Source organism: Porcisia hertigi, chromosome 32, assembly GCF_017918235.1.
Source record: "Porcisia hertigi strain C119 chromosome 32, whole genome shotgun sequence".
In the NCBI taxonomy this organism is placed as follows: domain Eukaryota; phylum Euglenozoa; class Kinetoplastea; order Trypanosomatida; family Trypanosomatidae; genus Porcisia; species Porcisia hertigi.
The window spans coordinates 84202-100862 of NC_090591.1; the positions used below are offsets into that span (position 1 = coordinate 84202).

The 16661-nt window shown below is 55.8% G+C and overlaps 6 protein-coding genes across 6 annotated transcripts; all 6 read right to left on the bottom strand.

Annotated features, from left to right (window-relative positions):
* Window positions 1–648: 648 nt before the first annotated feature.
* On the bottom strand, window positions 649–1587 carry JKF63_02374 (uncharacterized protein; the record flags this gene model as incomplete). Its single annotated transcript, XM_067898402.1, has 1 exon — window positions 649–1587. The coding sequence occupies one exon, from the start codon at window positions 1585–1587 to the stop codon at window positions 649–651; it is 939 nt and encodes a 312-aa protein (XP_067754559.1).
* A 779-nt stretch (window positions 1588–2366) lies between these two features.
* JKF63_02375 (uncharacterized protein) lies at window positions 2367–2744 on the bottom strand (the record flags this gene model as incomplete). The annotated part of the gene is made up of 1 exon (XM_067898403.1): window positions 2367–2744. The coding sequence occupies one exon, from the start codon at window positions 2742–2744 to the stop codon at window positions 2367–2369; it is 378 nt and encodes a 125-aa protein (XP_067754560.1).
* Window positions 2745–3736: 992 nt separating this feature from the next.
* Window positions 3737–6070, bottom strand: JKF63_02376 (uncharacterized protein; the record flags this gene model as incomplete). Its single annotated transcript, XM_067898404.1, has 1 exon — window positions 3737–6070. One exon carries the CDS (start codon window positions 6068–6070, stop codon window positions 3737–3739), a length of 2334 nt encoding a protein of 777 aa, XP_067754561.1.
* A 991-nt stretch (window positions 6071–7061) lies between these two features.
* Window positions 7062–8411, bottom strand: JKF63_02377 (uncharacterized protein; the record flags this gene model as incomplete). The annotated part of the gene is made up of 1 exon (XM_067898405.1): window positions 7062–8411. One exon carries the CDS (start codon window positions 8409–8411, stop codon window positions 7062–7064), a length of 1350 nt encoding a protein of 449 aa, XP_067754562.1.
* Window positions 8412–9459: 1048 nt separating this feature from the next.
* On the bottom strand, window positions 9460–11064 carry JKF63_02378 (uncharacterized protein; the record flags this gene model as incomplete). Its single annotated transcript, XM_067898406.1, has 1 exon — window positions 9460–11064. The coding sequence occupies one exon, from the start codon at window positions 11062–11064 to the stop codon at window positions 9460–9462; it is 1605 nt and encodes a 534-aa protein (XP_067754563.1).
* A 1899-nt stretch (window positions 11065–12963) lies between these two features.
* On the bottom strand, window positions 12964–16041 carry JKF63_02379 (uncharacterized protein; the record flags this gene model as incomplete). The annotated part of the gene is made up of 1 exon (XM_067898407.1): window positions 12964–16041. One exon carries the CDS (start codon window positions 16039–16041, stop codon window positions 12964–12966), a length of 3078 nt encoding a protein of 1025 aa, XP_067754564.1.
* Between the last annotated feature and the right edge of the window lie 620 nt (window positions 16042–16661).

Consider the following 16661-nt stretch of genomic DNA (forward strand, 5'->3'; position numbering starts at 1 on the left):
GAGAGGACAAACCCACTGTCCGACAAAACCCGTCATTTTCAGTCCCAGTAAACGCGTAGTCCACGCAGGGAGAGCCATGTAGGGGAAATAGAAGAAAAAGTGAGAAGAAAGATGAGATGACAAAAGTGTTCGAAGGGGGGGGGGAACATGTAATTCCCTATAGAGAGGCATAAAAACCATCGCATCAGCTGATCGCTGTTGTTCCCATCACAGCGAAGAGAACATTATATGAGGAAGAAGACTGGCATCGCAACGGCCTTTTGGGGCTTCTAGACTGTCGACAAAGCGCCTCCACTGTGCAGCGGAATAGAAAAGTGATACGCGCGATACAGTGGCCTCTGAAGCTGCACACCGAAGACCGAGCAGGCGCTGCGCTGATCTCGTTTACAAATATGTCTAGACTGAACACTAGCCTGTGCGACTGCGAACACGAAACGCGCCACATCATTTGCGCTGTTGGTGGTGGTGGGGGGGGGGGCAGAGAGGGCGGATCGAGAGACAGACGCCACTTTCTTCTCGCGCGACACGGGCATGCGCTAGCCATCTTCAACACAGTACCAACCCTCGTACAGACACACACACACACACACACACGAGCAGGTTCAGAACTTAAAACTTGCACTCTCAAAAAAAAGAGGGGGCACCAATCTAATGGCGCTTTCGCTTGCGCGCAGCCGCCATCCTTTCAGATATCTCCGTCATTTCCTCTTCCAATTGTGCGATTTCCTCGGCGGTGACATCATCGGAGAGAAGACGCTCCTCCAACTGGTCTAGACGCGCTTGAAGAGCGGCATCGTCATTCGCATTCACATCGGCAGCAGCACTAGCGGCGGGCTCCGCACTGGAAGCGCCGTTGTTAAGCTCGGCATCAAGAGCATTGCTTGATACCAGCGAAGCGGCCGCCGCTGCCGCCGCGCGGCCCTCCCGTCCGCGCTTGCGCACCTTTTTTTCGCCCACGGTAGACAATGATGGGGAGTAGACTGCTGTAGACAGTGTCGGTGATACTTGCCATGACTGCACTACCTTTTTGAACTCACCGCTCGCCGCTTGTGCACGCTCCCTGTCGACCGCTGTGACGCGCTGATAGTTGATGAGCTTGAGTTTGGGACACAAAAAGACGAGAAATGCCCGCAATTTCCCGCTATCGAAATTGTCGCTGTTGGACTCCCACACGGGGTTGTTCTCAAACGACACGATCTCCAGCTTCTTCCAGTGCCTGAGAAAGTACAAATCTCGTACACGGGCAATGCGGTTATGGTCGGCCAGGAAGTGCACAACGTTGGGCAAAGCTAACACGCACGACGCCAAACTCACACGTTGGATTTCATTTCGATGAGCAATCAGAGTGGAGACGCGGCTCATTAGCACATCCTTCCCGCTGCTACCGGATGCAGTCCTCGTGGGGAAGTACTCCAGCGCTGTCAGGGCGTTGGAGGACAGGTTCACCACATCGAAGTCATTGTTCAGTAGCACCAGTACGTGTTCATCGAGTGAAGAAATCCGCAACCCACGCAGATCGATTTCACGCTGTAGCATCGTGTTGGTGAATTGAGGTGCGAGACGCACCAAGTCTATCGTGAGTCGCATCTTCGTCTATCAAACAGTGAGAAAAGGGCGGAAGACGGGAAAATGCGTGTTCTATGGCGGGCGGCGCACACGGAGCTGGTGAGAGAAAAGAGCGCCGGCGTAGATGTGTGGGGGATGCGGGGGTGAGGGAGGAAAGGTGGGGGGGAAGGGGTGTGTGCGTGTGATGCACATGGGTACGTACATGCATGCGGTTGTGCGAGGACACCAGGGAGACAAAGAAGAGAAAATGCCTTTCACATAGAAGAAAGCTGAAAAAGAGGAGCGGCACAACGCTTCAGGGCTGGGCCCATCATGCGGAGCGGAAGCCCCTGGGGAGAAAAAAAAAGCCTGACCAGCGCGGACTACGTGAAGTTATCATTGAAAGCGATGTGAACTAGAAAAGGATACGGTTCATCTTAATGAGACCCTTCGCGTTAGAGTTCAGGTAGACATGCATCTCTTAGAAAGAGACGGTATGAACCAATTTGCGCTCACATTTGAATTTCCTTTTTTTTATGCAGCAGCGCCCGCGGCGGCGTCACGGCCTGTGGGAGAACACATGATTTACTGACACTCACCCGCCGGCCCCTCCTCTCTATCGCCCCCTAGATTGCGTGTGTGGATAAAGAGGAAGGGCGGGAGATGCACGAAATGGGTTCTGTGGGCTTCTACAACATAAGAGCAATATGTTCGATCTGTAGCGCTTTTACTCAAGTTCCTGTATGGGCTCTGCCTCTGGGCGGCTGTGTGCGACAGGGGTCCGAGTGGGCATGTGGTCGCTATCCTCATGCTTTCTTGTTTCACGACATGCCTGATGTCAGGCCCACGTCCCCATCTGTTTTCTGTTTGATGTCGATACGACGGTAGCCCTTTAGTCCGCCGTGGGCATCGTAAATGGGCTCCAACGTGTACTCGCGCATGTCTTGTTGGTGCGGTGTCAGCCCCTGTGTGAACTGCTCAGCGGATATGAGAGAGGGTATGAAGTAAGCAACGCCGAACGTGATGAGAAGGAGCGGGCCAGTGAACACGAACTCCCGGACTCCCATCGGTATCTTTGTGCTATAAAAACGAGACAATTTTACCAAGTACGGATTTTTGGGGGGCGGCTCTGTGTAGTTGGCGACGCTCCGCTGCGGTTTAGTATGAGGCGCCGAGGCCTCATTCTCGGAAGTCGACATGATGGCGACCCAGTGTGTAAGAAAGGGGCGAGCAAATACGGTGTAACAACGAGAGGGTAGGTCTTTCCGCGAACAGACCACCGCCAAAGGTGCCGGCTTCGCCAATGCTGCCACTCGGGCCACGTCAACAGCGCAGCGAGCGAGAGCTCCGTGAAGCGCTTCTGTGTGTGTGTGTGTGTGTGTGTGTGTGTGTGGAGGGGAAGGGGGAGGAGCAGGTGAAGAAACGAACCGCACAAGAAGCGATGAAACGATGAAGGGAAAAGAGGGAGGGTACGAGGGGAACAATATAAAGAAAAAAACAAGACAGGTGAAACAGGCGAGCCGGTGATAGAAGTACAACACTCCGTATCGCAAGCGCAATGCAGATCGAAAAAACTCGCGCGATAGCATAGGATGCTCTCGGAGTTGACCTGATATCGCACCTGATGATATTGTGGTAGCCCAGCACGTCTTCCTCCCTCCTCTTTTTTCCTTTAGTACAAACAACGAGAAAAGTCGTTGGGTTTGCTACAGCTCTGGGTACTGAAATACAACACCGCCGGAAGCAAACGCAAAAGGCACAGTCCAGATGCGGCTCAACACCGTGCTTCAGCGAACGCTCATCGAACTCTGCGCCTCGTTCGGCACCCTGCGCACGCACAGTCTTGAGTGATCGGGTAAAGATGTGGGGGGTGGGGATGGGTGGGTGGGTAGGTGGGTATGCCCCTTGTGGATATTACACTTATGCGTACAGTACTTATGTCAAAAAAAAACCCTCACCAGTGCGGTCTTACTCGAGACACGTTACACCGTCCTTAAAAGGCTAATTCGAGAACAAAACCAACAAAGGGGCCGGCCCTACAAGGAAGATGCACCAGAGAGAGGACCCGCACACATCTGTCCCGGTGGATGTGACCCTTGTTCGCCTTTGACCGACTCTGTCGGTGCATGCGGCCTTTTGGACGACAGTCTCCTGTGAGATGCAGACAGACGTGCTCCCGTCACATCAAACTTCACTGGAGAATAATTTCAGAGGAACTACAAACGACACCAGGGGTGAGCACCAGCGATGCGATATCAGCGTTACCCACGCTGGGCACGCGCACCAGCTGCACGCTCACCTGCACCTCCTTCTCCGAGACCTCACTCGACCTCACCTGTGCGGTGAAAACTATGCAGAGGGGGTCAAGCGCTCCAGCATGAGTCACGGCCGCGGCAGCGGAGATGACAAGACCAGTGCTGCACACTGGGCGCACTTCAACTAGCTCGCGCTTCGGGTCCGTCGGCGGTGTGCCGTACGCATCAGTGAAAAGGTACAGCACTGTCTGCGCATCGGGAGATGGTGGAGACCATGGTATTGCGACACGACAGGGCAGTGCCGCTGACCGCGGCAACAGCACACACAGGGAAGCTGAAGGCAGCTGCTGTGTCGCTGCGGGGATCAACGCTGCTGTTTTGCCAACGTACAAGTACACGTTAGCGGAAATAAACGCACCAGAGTGCGGTCCGCTCGTGAGTCCCTCCCCCTTGCCGTTCTCGCTGCTGCTGCTGCTGCTGTCGTCGTCGTCGCCGCCGTCATCATTCTTGGTGAGTGCACTCCAGACGCTGGAAGCCGCCTCGGCGGCTTGGGCGGCAACGACGACCCGCATCTTGCCCGCGCCCTTTCGAGGCACTCGAGACAGGGCAAGCTGCTTATTCGTGTAGGATTGAGCAACTCGACAACTCTGCTGGCACCCGCCAACAGAGAGTAGCTCATCGGCACACACACCGTTCCCTATGATACTTGAGTCAAAGACACGAACCGAAGCCGTGAAGAGTGGCGGCCGCTGCTCCAGAGATTGAATAGAGGCCGCGAGCAGCTTTGTCAGGGAAGCCATCTGGCACATACCACCCGCGAACAGCACTGTGTCTACGAACCCCTCGCTCCAGGTATCCTTGTACTTTTCCGCGAAGGCGCGCAAGGCCTTGTTGAACAGGTCCACCAGTACCCACTCGCTGCGGATAGCGTTGTCCAGCTTGTTCCTTGACAGCGTCTGCGTGTCCATCAGGTCCATTCCCTCGTAGAAGGCCTCCACCTCGACTGACACAGAGGCGGCTTGCGGGTTTGTGTTGAGCGAGACTTTCTTATCTGCCATCAGCATAACCAAGCGCCGCATTGCCCGAGACGGGATCACCTCCTTAAGAAACTCGGTAGCCGGGTGCTCGACGGATCCAAAGCTGGGCAGGGTGTGATTGAGGCGCAACAATGCATTGAAATTGCGCGATGGGCTCGCGAACAGACGCCGATTCTGTGTCACGTACTGAGCCGCCACTCGCTCTGCCAAAGCCACATCCAGCGCGTCGCCGCCACTGCCAGCGCCTACAGCGAAGCAGCCGTCGCTCAAGGCACTGCTCTGCTTTGTGAAGCAACGATAGGGGAAGCTGTTATGCTGCGGAGGGCAGACAAGAACACCACCGCGGGAGCACAGGAGAGAGAGAGAAAGACTGTGCGCCCCCCAGTCCACCACCAGGACATTGTGTGGTGAGGTCGAGAGCAGTCGCGGCACACCGCGCTCCTGGGTGGCGGCGTCATACGCGGCCACCACGGCCTCGTCACTGAAAATGACACTAGTGTTCAAGACGACGGCGCCGAGATGTGACGACTGTACCGCCTCCTTCAGCCATTCGACACTTCTCCCGCGATGTGCGACATGGGCGTTGTCGGCTGCGTCTGGAAATGCATAGCGTGGCACCACGAGTGTCAGAAAGAGCTTTGTCGAAGTTGGGACAGCATCTCCGCTGCCGGTGGTGGTCGTCAGCCCACACGCACCGTCCACTGAGTGCTCCTTGATGTAATTCAAAAAGCGAATAAAAAGATCCTCGGCGGAGATAAAACTATCGACCGGTTCACTGTTTGATTCTGACGTGTACTCGAACCCAAAGCACCGCGTGCCAGAGGCGGCTTGGGTGAGTTGGCAGTGGCCTTTGTACTTCTGCTTCGCAGCGGCCTCCACGACCCGCAGCAAATCCGAGGGGGCCTCCCCCAGGCCCCCTTTGTTTACGGACTCCGCCGCCGGTGTGTGCTGTGCATCCGCAATCGAAGCAGCGGCGGCGGCGTAGGTGAAGAGGTAAGGCACCACTCTCTGGGGCTGACGCGCATACTGATGAAGTGCGTTGTCGCCAAAGAGCAACTCATGCTCTGTCAAAGCTGCAACGACAGGAGTGTTGCGGTGGCCACTCGTATTGGCGACGACCTTGATGGAAGCTGCGTCGAACACGGCACCTGTGCCGGTCGCGCTGCTCACAGGTGCGACAGCGACGTAGCTGCTTGACGCGCCCAGTGAAATGCCGACAGCGTACGACAACATGGGTCCACTCCGGAATGGGATACGAAATCTGCGAAAAACGGGAACCGCTCTTTAGGGATGATGAAGACCCGTGCGTCACCGTGACCAATCTTGTGCGTTTGTGTGCGTGTGTGAATATAAGGCGCCACCGTCATGATCGACAACACCGTCAAAAAGTGTCCGCGATAACGGCACGGAGGGGCGGTAAACCGAGAAGGGAAAAGCGGGATGAATGCGAGGATAGTACAGAGCTAGAGGTAAACTGCGCTGTACGGCAACGAAAGTCAAACTCAGGAAACAAAGGCAAAACACACGTGCACGCACACACACACACACACATTCTACCGCTCCAACTCCCGCTGGGGGGGGGGGGGAGACAGTCAAAAGAATAGTTGTTTCTAATTTCTTTGCTAATCAAAATAAGGCAAGGTAGGAACGAGGAGTGCAAGGTGGGCGGCGGCGGCAGCAACAGCATCATGCTGCCATCTCGATGGATGTCAGATCTCTTGTGAAGAGCGTAGAAGGTAACTGCGCCTCATGAAAAAAAAAACAGACAAAAAACGTTCAGGTCTACGTTTAAGTGTGAGCCCGCCTGAGGGCTCCCCAGAGAGGATGTGGTGGGTATGCCAAGTCGCAGACTTCTCCCCCCCCCCACACACACACACCTCCGGCAAAAAAAAAACAAAAAACTTTGCTCTTTGGGGAAACGGGCACCGAACTGCAAATGACGAGGCGGCAAAAGATTGGATAACAAGTTGCTGTGGACAGCCACTTAAGCAGGGGACCGCGTTCCCTTCCCAGCACACGCACACACATACAAATAAGCACACACCTACACACGGAGGGAGGGAGGGGATGCAGTTCACCTGCTACCCCCGCCTCGAGACCGCCTGGGCGCTGTCGGCCTTTGTGAAACACAGAAATACACACAAGCCACAAGAAGAAGAGGGGAGATAATGACGAGGAGGGGGGACCTTGAGCACAAAAAAAAAGGTCCAGCGTCGGCTTCCGGCTACTGTGTGTCGAGGCTCTCTAGCTCCCTTGTTATGTTCTCGAGGAACATGGTGATCTCGTCTATTCCGCTGTCGGAGGTGCATGTGGCTGCTTCAGGAGCAGGTGGCGCCGTCTGTGGCAAGAGTACAGGGGCGCGCATCATCACCGGTCGCACATCGCAAACAAGCTGTGTCGGTGAACCTGAACATGCCGTACTCTGAGGCTCCACCTGGTCATGGTCACCCTTGTGCACTGTGAGTGGTTTGCTCGACCGAACCGACTCTAACGTGTAACGCGCTTTGCCCAACACGGGGTCTTTGATGTTTGCCGCCGCATCGTCCCCCTCAGTCGGGAAAGAAGGCTCCAAACGAAGGTTCTCCTTGTACTGTTGAAGTGTCCGCTGCGTATGCTGGTGTTGCGCAAGGTGCTGACGGAGGAGGTGGTGAGGTGAGGCAAATCGATTAAGAGAACTGTGTTCGGTGCTGCGCATTGGAGAAAAAAGCGCTACGGATGGTCTGCTGCTGTAGCCCTTGTCGAGGGCGGCGATAAGGTCGTAGAGCTGCTCCTCCTGTTTCTCAAGTCGTCGCTCTAGCGTTCCCACCACTTTTACATGTTGCTCCGTCAGTGATTGCATCTGCTCCTCCACACGCAACCGCTGCCGCTTTTCCGACATCAGTACGCATCGCAGATGCTTCTCTCCTCCAACAGGGTGACCGTTGGCAACCCCATCAGATGAGGTGTCGTTCCATGCATCCAGCGACTTCGACTCTTCTTGCGGACCACCGTGGCCGTTGTGCTTGACATTCATTCGATCTACTGTATCCTTCATGCGCTGTGGGGCAAGGGACCCGCGTAGCTGCTGGACTTCTTCCGTCAAGGCGGCGTTGATCGTTTCCAGCGACTGAATACGAGCCGCGAAGTGCGCCTCCACCCTCCGCACAATGCGCTCGATTTCCTGCGTCTTGAGACTAGCCTCCTGCTGCCGATCCGCCGGACTAGGCGCGATGGTGTGCGACGACATCTGCCCCTGCTCCAGTAAAGCGGCAATGCTGTGGCTAAGGCCTACCAACTCATTCAGCATATGATGCACGGAGGCACCTTGTGCGCTGCTCTGCGTGCGGATATCCCGAATGGCCTGGCTCCGCTGCACCGGTGTTGAATTGACAGTGTGCGCTTGCGCGGCAGCTGGGCGTGGACGGGAGCGTGCCGGGTATGCATACCGCTCTTCGCGTGGGGAGCTGAGGAGAAAGCGCCCGGCATTCGCCAACTGCTGGGGCGAGGCGGAGGAGGACGAGGCGTGCAGCTGCGTGTAGCTGCCCTGACGCATTGCAGGACTCCATGTTGGCGTCGCGAAACGTTTGCCCTGCATGGCCTACTCAGGCCGCACCTATTAGGAATAGCGTCTTCACTTATTTGCGGATAACTACGTGTGTGTAGGCCGCCAAATCCTGCGCGTGCGACTTTGCCTGGTTGGCTCTTCTTTGCCAGACGTGGGGAAGCACAGCACACCGCACCGCAGTCAGGGAAGGATAATTCTGTGCTGATCACAGGCACCACAGTACCACGCCGATAGGCATGACGAGCACGTCGGCACCAAGGTGGTGTGTGCGGTAAGCGCTAGGTGGTCGCTACGCTATTGTGCGCCACGTTGGTCACCTCAGCAATACTGGAAAATAAAAACGCAGAAGAGAGAGAGAGAGAATGCAATAAGTCACAAAGATGATATGGGGCATGGTTACAGGCGCACGCCATTTAGGGGCACATCCCTGTTTAGTTACTCGGGTCAAGACACACTTGTCGAAGGCAAGGAGGTTCAGCGAAGGGCGTAAATAAATGCGGCCCGCGTCATGTCCGTGTGTGCGTGCGTGCGTGTGAGGAGGGAGGGAGGGAGGACGCTTCGGCCAACCAAGCCACCCAAGAGCCCGTGAGTGAGATCACTCGAATACGCATCGACAATCACAGCAACACCGGAAAATTTGTACTCCAGTTCTCAGCTGCGCCCATTTGCGGCTGTTCTCGACGTTTTTGTTTGCTTGCTTGTTTGGGGGCAGAGCGGGAGGGTCTCGTGTAACCCGTTATAACCACAATAATCCGCCTTTACACGCGCCCTGCATAGCGCAATAGTATATATATATATATACCCCTGCGTGAAAGTCAAGAGCTTCAGCTAATCGACAAAAAAAAAGTGAGCTAGTAAGATAAGAAAGTTCGCACACCCATGTACGCGTACAGGAGGAGACAAAGCACACAGAGGTAAGGAGCACGTCCTCGCACAGACTGCTGTCAGCAATGGCGTTAGGCAGCAGCACATCGCTCCCTGACGCACACTACTCTTAGCGCCGATAGTCACGTGGTCACAAAGCTTGCCCACTACCCTTCTCCCCACATGTGGCACCGCAACATTGAACCGAAGCAGGCTAATTGTCACTCCTCTCATCTTTCTTGTGTTTCTTTTCTTTCTTGTGCTTCTTTTCTTTCTTGTGTTTCTTTTCTTTCTTGTGCTTCTTATCCTTTTTATGCTTCTTCTCCTTCTTGTGCTTCTTCTCGTTGTCCTCCCTGGACCTCTTCTCACGTTTGTGCTTACGAGAACCGTTTCGGTCGCGGTCGTCCTCGTCCGAGTCATCGATGTCCTCCTCGTCGGAGTCTTCCTCGTCCGAGTCTTCCTCATCGGAGTCTTCCTCGTCGGAGTCCTCCTCCTCCTCGTCGTCGTCGTCGTCGTCGTCCGTGGCGCCGACGCCAGTGCGGACCAACTTCACCTTGGTGGCGAGATATCTAAGGAGTCCCTCCTTCTCCTCCTTCGCAATGCTTGAAAAAGTGTACTTGTCCTCCCCCTTCGCTCCGGCGGTGAACACGGTGAGGTGGAAGGTGGCCTGGCCACTCTCCTGCTCGTTTACCTCAACACGTACGACATCGCTGAAAAGGATGCGTGTGGCAGGCCGGTGCAGGTAAAGCAAGCCGCTATTGACAACGTAAAGAAGCCCTTCTGCCCCATGGAATAGACACCGCATCGAAGATTGTGAATGTCCGGTTAGCACCGATTTATACTCCTTGTTGATCCCGCCGTACGCGGGCACCTTGGCGACGGCTTTGAAGGTGCGCGTTAGAATGTCGCTGACACGACCGCTCATCGTCGGCGTCAGCGGCGGTTCCTCGCCCTTCTTGACTTCAGGAAGGTGAAGCGTCTCGTTGATTTCGTCCTGCGTCTTGAGCTCGCAGTGCCACGGATGCTCCTCGTCCAGGGCCAGACCGGCGGGGCAGGAGATGACAACGTGGTTGTACGCCGTCGCTCGAATCCTCAGGGGGGCCTTCAGTATCACCACAACGTACTGCGGAACGCTGCTCGCATCCACCTCTTCCGCAGCAGAAAAGTATACTGGGACATCGCATAGAAACAAATTCTGGATGTCGGCGAGAGGAAAGCTAAGGAGACCACTCGAAGTGCCTTTCTTCTTGTCCTCCAGGACCACGTTGTAGTTCGAGATCACAATTTTGTACTTGCCAGAGGGGTACGAGAGAAGAACGTCATCGAATGTGGCCACCACCTTTTCATCTGTATGCTTGGTCTGGCCACTGCTCATAGCGGCAAGAGCGAGCAGCTTGCCACCCTGGCCGCCGCCGTGCCGCTGAAGAAACTGCTCTTGGTACTGGGCCATACTGGTCTGGATATCTTGCAGAATGACTTTGCCAGCCACCTCCGTCTCCTCATAGCCAACGCACACGTTGGGCACGGCGAAGCGGATCGACGTCAGTTCCAAGCCGCCGGCACCGGAGGTCTCCGTGGGCCGCATTGTGAGACTCACATCATTCTTGGTGGTGCCAGAGGCGCTGGCGATAGCAGATATAGAGATGCTCAAGATTGGCTGCGGCACATAGTTGGCACTGTCCCTCGCCTTCCCCTTGGGCAGGGCGAGGAGCTCAAGCACACCGTCACCACTCTCCGCACCCGTGCCGTTCTCGGCCTTCACCTCTGACTTGGCCGGTGACAGCTTCAGCTGACCCCAGTTTTCCAAGGGAATCGACATATGGAAAACACAGGCAACACAGATGGAAAAGAGAGATGCCTCTATCGGGATGGGGAGAAGTCCAACAAAACACACCGAAGGTCTAAGGCGGATGTGACTGGTAATGACGTTATCACTGCGAATCGCAGATTTCCATGTGCGTATCTCCTCCAGGGGGGGGTGATCCACTGGAACGGCACGCGCTTGCGTAAAGTATGCCGATCAAACTTGGTAAAGAAGAGAGTAGGATCTGTGAGTGGGTCTTTGAATGTCTGTGAGACCTAGAAAACGAAGGTGTGCGCAGGTGATGAATAAAATGTATGAGGTATCTGTATGCGAAATGTGTGGGTGAACACGTGTGCCCAGCTGCTGCAGCTCTTAACAGTGAGGCAGAGACGGCACGAGATTATCGAGGGGACTGCAGCCGCGTACGGGTGTTTGTGTAGTCCAACGTCGCGGCATTTGAGTATTCAATGCGTTTGTAGACGATCAAGACGACAGTACAGAAACGACACCGGCAAACAGGGCATCGAGACGCGGTGCGCGCGTGGAGAGGGCAAGGGGGGAGAAAGGGTAAGCACAGATCCGTGTGTGTGTGTGTGTATGGGGGGCTGGTAAAGCTTGCACGAAGGCTATTGTTAAAAACAAAACAATCGCCAATGCTTGTGTGTGCACATGCACAACAGCTATGCGTACCTGCTGCCCGCCTCACCAGCAAAGCAACCTTTTTGACTTCAACCTTTACAGGACACTGTAAGAGACGGTGAGCAGAGGCTCTGTATTTCACAGAACAGTTTTCACCACAAAGTAGCGCCACTATTGTGCTGTTCACTGCCCTTTTTTTTCTCCTTTCAGTTTGTGCGCCCATCACGACAGCGCGGTAGTACCACAGCATCTGACACCTATTGTCGGAGTAAGACAAACAGCTCTCTATCCCTTTGCAACATGCCATGCCGTCTGTACCAGGGGACAGGGTCAAGCATCCACGACGTGGAGACGGCACGACGACGTATAGTCACTGAAGTCAGGCAGCCCTGTCCTGCGTGGCGCTGCGTCGGTGTGACCCGCAGAGGCGGACGTGCTTGTGCCGTGTCATTCCCGCCATGGGTAAAAAGTGCCAGTGCGGTTTGCGCGCCCTCCACCCAGACCCCCGCGCCCACTGGCGTGTGTGTGTGTGTGTGTGTGTGTGCCGGAGGCCCCCCCGAGGGGGTGCGCCGTGTGTCACAACCGGGATAACGTGAGCGGCTCTGAAGTGACCCGCAAGGCGGGCAGGCGAGCAGAGTTCAAGTAAGGAGGGGGGGGGGGAGGAGGGGCCTGCTGACGTGATTGTGTCGGCATTTGCTGTACCACACACGTCCTGCTGCCTCGCACCACGCGACGGGTCTGTGACAAGCCCGGGGTACCGTGTGGTGACACCGGGTCGCTTGCTGTATGGCAGGAAAGGGAAAAGAACATTGACAGATGGGGATATCGGAGGGGTGGGGGACAGCGTCGGGTCGTCACCGCCAGAAGGAGAGCAGTGACGGCACGAAAGAAAACGCAACGCAACGCCAACCCCGAAAGTCAAAAAAAGGGGTGTAAAAACAGAGATCAACGATCAAGACACGCACACAAACTGTATTCATAGTGGGGGGGAGGGAGGGGGCACTTGTACACGCACCCAAGGAGAACGAGCAAGTAGACAAGGGAATATGTGAAGAAAACGCGATGCGCTTGGCGCCTGCACAACGTACAAATCTACGCGAAGGAGCACCGCGCGCACATGGCGGTAATTCGCCGGTGAGGAGGACCTAAAGAGCACGAAGAAGATACGTCGAACATACCCGCCGCCCCCCCCCCAAGCGATGCACAGTGAAGTTGACAGGGAAGCGGGCAAAGTCGCTCAAAGAGATGCGAGGGTGTATTCTACCTATATGTCCTCTAATGTGTATAATAGAGAGCAATCAGTATGCCCACAAACAGAAGAAGCATGACCACCGCGGCTGTCGTTTGGCGAGTCGTAATTACGCTCGTCTGCAAGAGCGGAGGGGGTTGCAAGATGAGGTAGAGGAGAGACCGCGAAATATCACTTGTCGTGCCCGGAGCAATGCCTGTGACCTGGGCGGTGGCGAGTTGCACGGCAGGGTCCTGCGAGCCCCAGTGCTGCAGAGTGGAAATATAAACCTCTTTCCCCGTGTAAGCTTTGGAATAGGGAGGTAAGAGCGCTTGTAGGAAGACGCTGAGGCGCTGCAAGGCGGTTGGTATTAAGTACCGCACATAATTCTCGTTGATCAGCGAGAGGAGACCGAAGAGTCGACAACGGACGTCGGCGGCAGATGCCGAAACACCTCGCTCTTCTTCACCCAGGCAGTGTGAGCGTGCCGCAGCACCCCTGCGACCCGCCGACTGTGTGTCAAATGTCACCCGAAAGAGATCCAGGTCAGCCATCCAACGAAGTTTCACTTCTCTCCAAAGTTCGGCTTCCCTCAAGCTCTGCTCCCGCAGCGAAGTCGTGCCAGTTGGTGGCGCTGCAGGCCTCTGTGGAGATCGCGGGGTAGCACTGGTGGTACGGTTCGGCAGCGTCGTCTTTTGTGCTGCAAATGTTTCACCGCGCGTCTGTGGCAGTGGCAGCAAGTAGGCAGAGGTATCCGGCATAGAAGCAGCAGCGGTTCCACGCTCCGCTACAGTTTCCGAGCATGAATCACTGGTGTTGCCTTCGCCTTCGGCGCTCACAGTATCCTCTGTACTCCAATGTCGCTCCGCTTGCGACGCGTTTGCCGTGCCGCTTGTGGTGTTGTCAGCGGCTTCGCTGGGAACATCTCGCAGATGCGGTACCCCTGCGAAACAAAGAAGACCGCGGAGAAGCGGCAGGTTCACCCACTGGAGCCCTGGTCGTGGGATCAGTAGGTCAACGAAACCATTGTTACTGCTGCCGTGCGCGCCCAGGCTCCTTCGAATATCCGCTTGCTCCTCCGGCGTAAAGAACGAAAGTACATGCTCGTGCCAGGCGACACTGTGCGTGTGCCAAAACCTCAGCTCCGCTATCGAGTTGCGGAGGTAAACAGTGGAGTTGTCGATGCCGGGGTTGTCGCGCAGCGACAGTGTTGCGGGCTGCAGCACTTTCTCCTCCAGCTCGCGCCAAAGCTGTGTAGTGTTGCCAGGGTAGCCCCGGTTGCGCGCGCGAAGGTGCTCGACCTCGATTTTCTGATAGCGGAGCATCGCATCAGCCACGCGCAAGGCCGCACTGCGACGATGGGCTTGGCTCGCGACAAGCGGCTCGTTATGCACAAGACTACTCACAAAGCGGCGGAGCATCACCACAAGCACCACCACGTCGCTTGAGAACGCCTTGGCCGCATAGTACTTGCGGCCGCCAATGGCAGAGCGGAGTGCCTGTGGAGGCTGCAGCCAGTGAGAGGCGGACTCCTCTCTCGACTCCAGCTGACGGTATCGATCCATGAGAAGCGCATTGCTGAAGGTAACAAACAGGCGCTCTATCAAATCGACCGTCTCCAGCAGCTCCTGAGTAAGCTGCAGGCAACGGCGGCGGTCTTCGTCTTCGGCGGCTGAGACAAGCTCCACAAGCTGGAAATGGTCGCCCAGATTCTCTGTGTAAGCCACCCATGCCGCTCCTTGGGTGGAGCCGAGGTGCTCAGTACTTGAGGGTGCGGGAGGCGCAGGCGGCTCCACTAGCAGTACGCCCCTGAGGTTCGTTAGACAACGCCATGCAGATTGCGCCAAGCGAGTCCACCGCCGCAAATCCGACATGAGTTGTGACCAAGACAATTCTTTACTCCGAGTAGCCCTCCGCTTTGACATCTTTGGACAAGCCGCGCCGCCCTCACATTGAGCTGCGCTTGCTTTTGAGGCGCTGACATCGTCTACATCAGGGTGTGACCCCTTTCTTTGTGGTGAAATAACTCGCGTCTTGCCAGGACTCATCTTCGGCGAGGCGAAAGCAGCAGAGATTGTAGGCGGCGGCGGTGGGGATGGTGCGCCACTCTGCTGTTCACGCGCGACGCGTTGGGCACGGCGGCCACGCAACGTGAGCATCTGAGCCTGCAGCACGACATAGTGCTCCATCAACCCGACTGCTGCCTGTACAATCTCATGTACATGCAGGCGACTTCTCTCCCCGAGGTCTTTCCATCTCTTGTTATAGTGTCGCAGACTCTCATGGCTATCATACGACGCCAGCTTGGCGTTGACGTCCGACATGGTCTGAATAACATGTAGCAATTTCTCTGCTGCCTGCAAGGGCTGCTGGGTGCGTGGGCTACTGAACCAACCACACTGCCCAACGAACAAAGCAAGCATAACAACAACCAGCACAGCAGCAACATACCGATATAATTTGAGAAAGACTCGTGCGTGCTTGCTCGGCCTGGTGTTGGGAGCACTTGGAGGTGGGACGCTGAGCAGTTTGCCGGGAAACTTAGGCCGTGAAAAGCTCAATAGCGACGCGCGCCGCCCTGCAAAAGAAAGTCCAAGCCCCGTTCGTCGAGCGTCAGTATCCGGATTGCGGTTCGCAGGCGTACGCGAGTTGTTCGGGCTCTCGTCCTTTAGTACATCTGAGGCGAGAGAACTCACGTCGTCTTTCTCGACGACCTTGTCTGACCGTTGCTTCACCGTGACGGAGGATCCCTTCTCCAACTCATCCCGGGCGTCATCTTTGTTGGCCTTTTCCGACATGCGGTATTCCTCCAAGAGATGCCTGATCTGCTCTTCCGCCCTGAGGAGGTCGTAGAAGTCGTAGAAGTAGTACTTGCGAGAAGAGGAAAGGGGTTTCTTTTGCGCAGGAGGGCTGCTCGTGTGCAGCGTAGCAGCCTCGTTGCGCTGCAGCACCACCACAAGCACGCTCCTCGGCACCCCCTTCACCTCCTGCGTCTCGAGACGAAGCCGCTTTACATTGCTCCATGCCAGATCGACTCGGAAAAGAGAACAAGTGAAGTAGAACTCCCTCTCCGTTGCGATGAGGTTGCCGCGGTAGCCTCGGCACTGGCAAAAGAAGGCTGACATGGTGTGTAGGGGCGGACGCGCTGGAGGCACCTACCACGAGGTTGCGCGCTGTCAGCAACACCTCGGGTAGGAGGTACTTATGCACGACTTGCAAGTTACCTAAAAGTGACAAGACGGCTTGGGGAGGAAAAGGGGGTTGTGTAGACTCGACCAAGGAAAAGAAATTCCCAAGTGGGTATCACGGAAGAGGGGGGGGTAAGAAAACGAAAAACAAATATATGTGGAACAGGTGGAGAAACAAAGAAAGGCGAGAGGGGCCACATGCGTGGGGCTCCAGGTCCGTCCACTTGATTTGACGCCTCGCAACAGAGAAAGTATAGGAGATGAATGGAGGAAAAAAAAAAGATGGCGAGTCGATGAGGTTAAGGAAAGGGAGGAACGGGAGCAAGAGATTGAAACCCCTGCGGAACGGTTCGGCAGCCCACCGCAGAGATAAAGTTCACCCGGCAACGGAATACCGAGCAACTGTGTACGCTGCTAAGAAACTGTCAGTAGATATTGCACGCTGGGCCTCTCACTCACTTCCTTGGCGCGCTGGTGCGTGCGTATTCTCAAGGATGACCAACATGAAAACTCTGGGCAAGATACCACTGCACCTCTGGGGAAGGGAGTGAAGAACA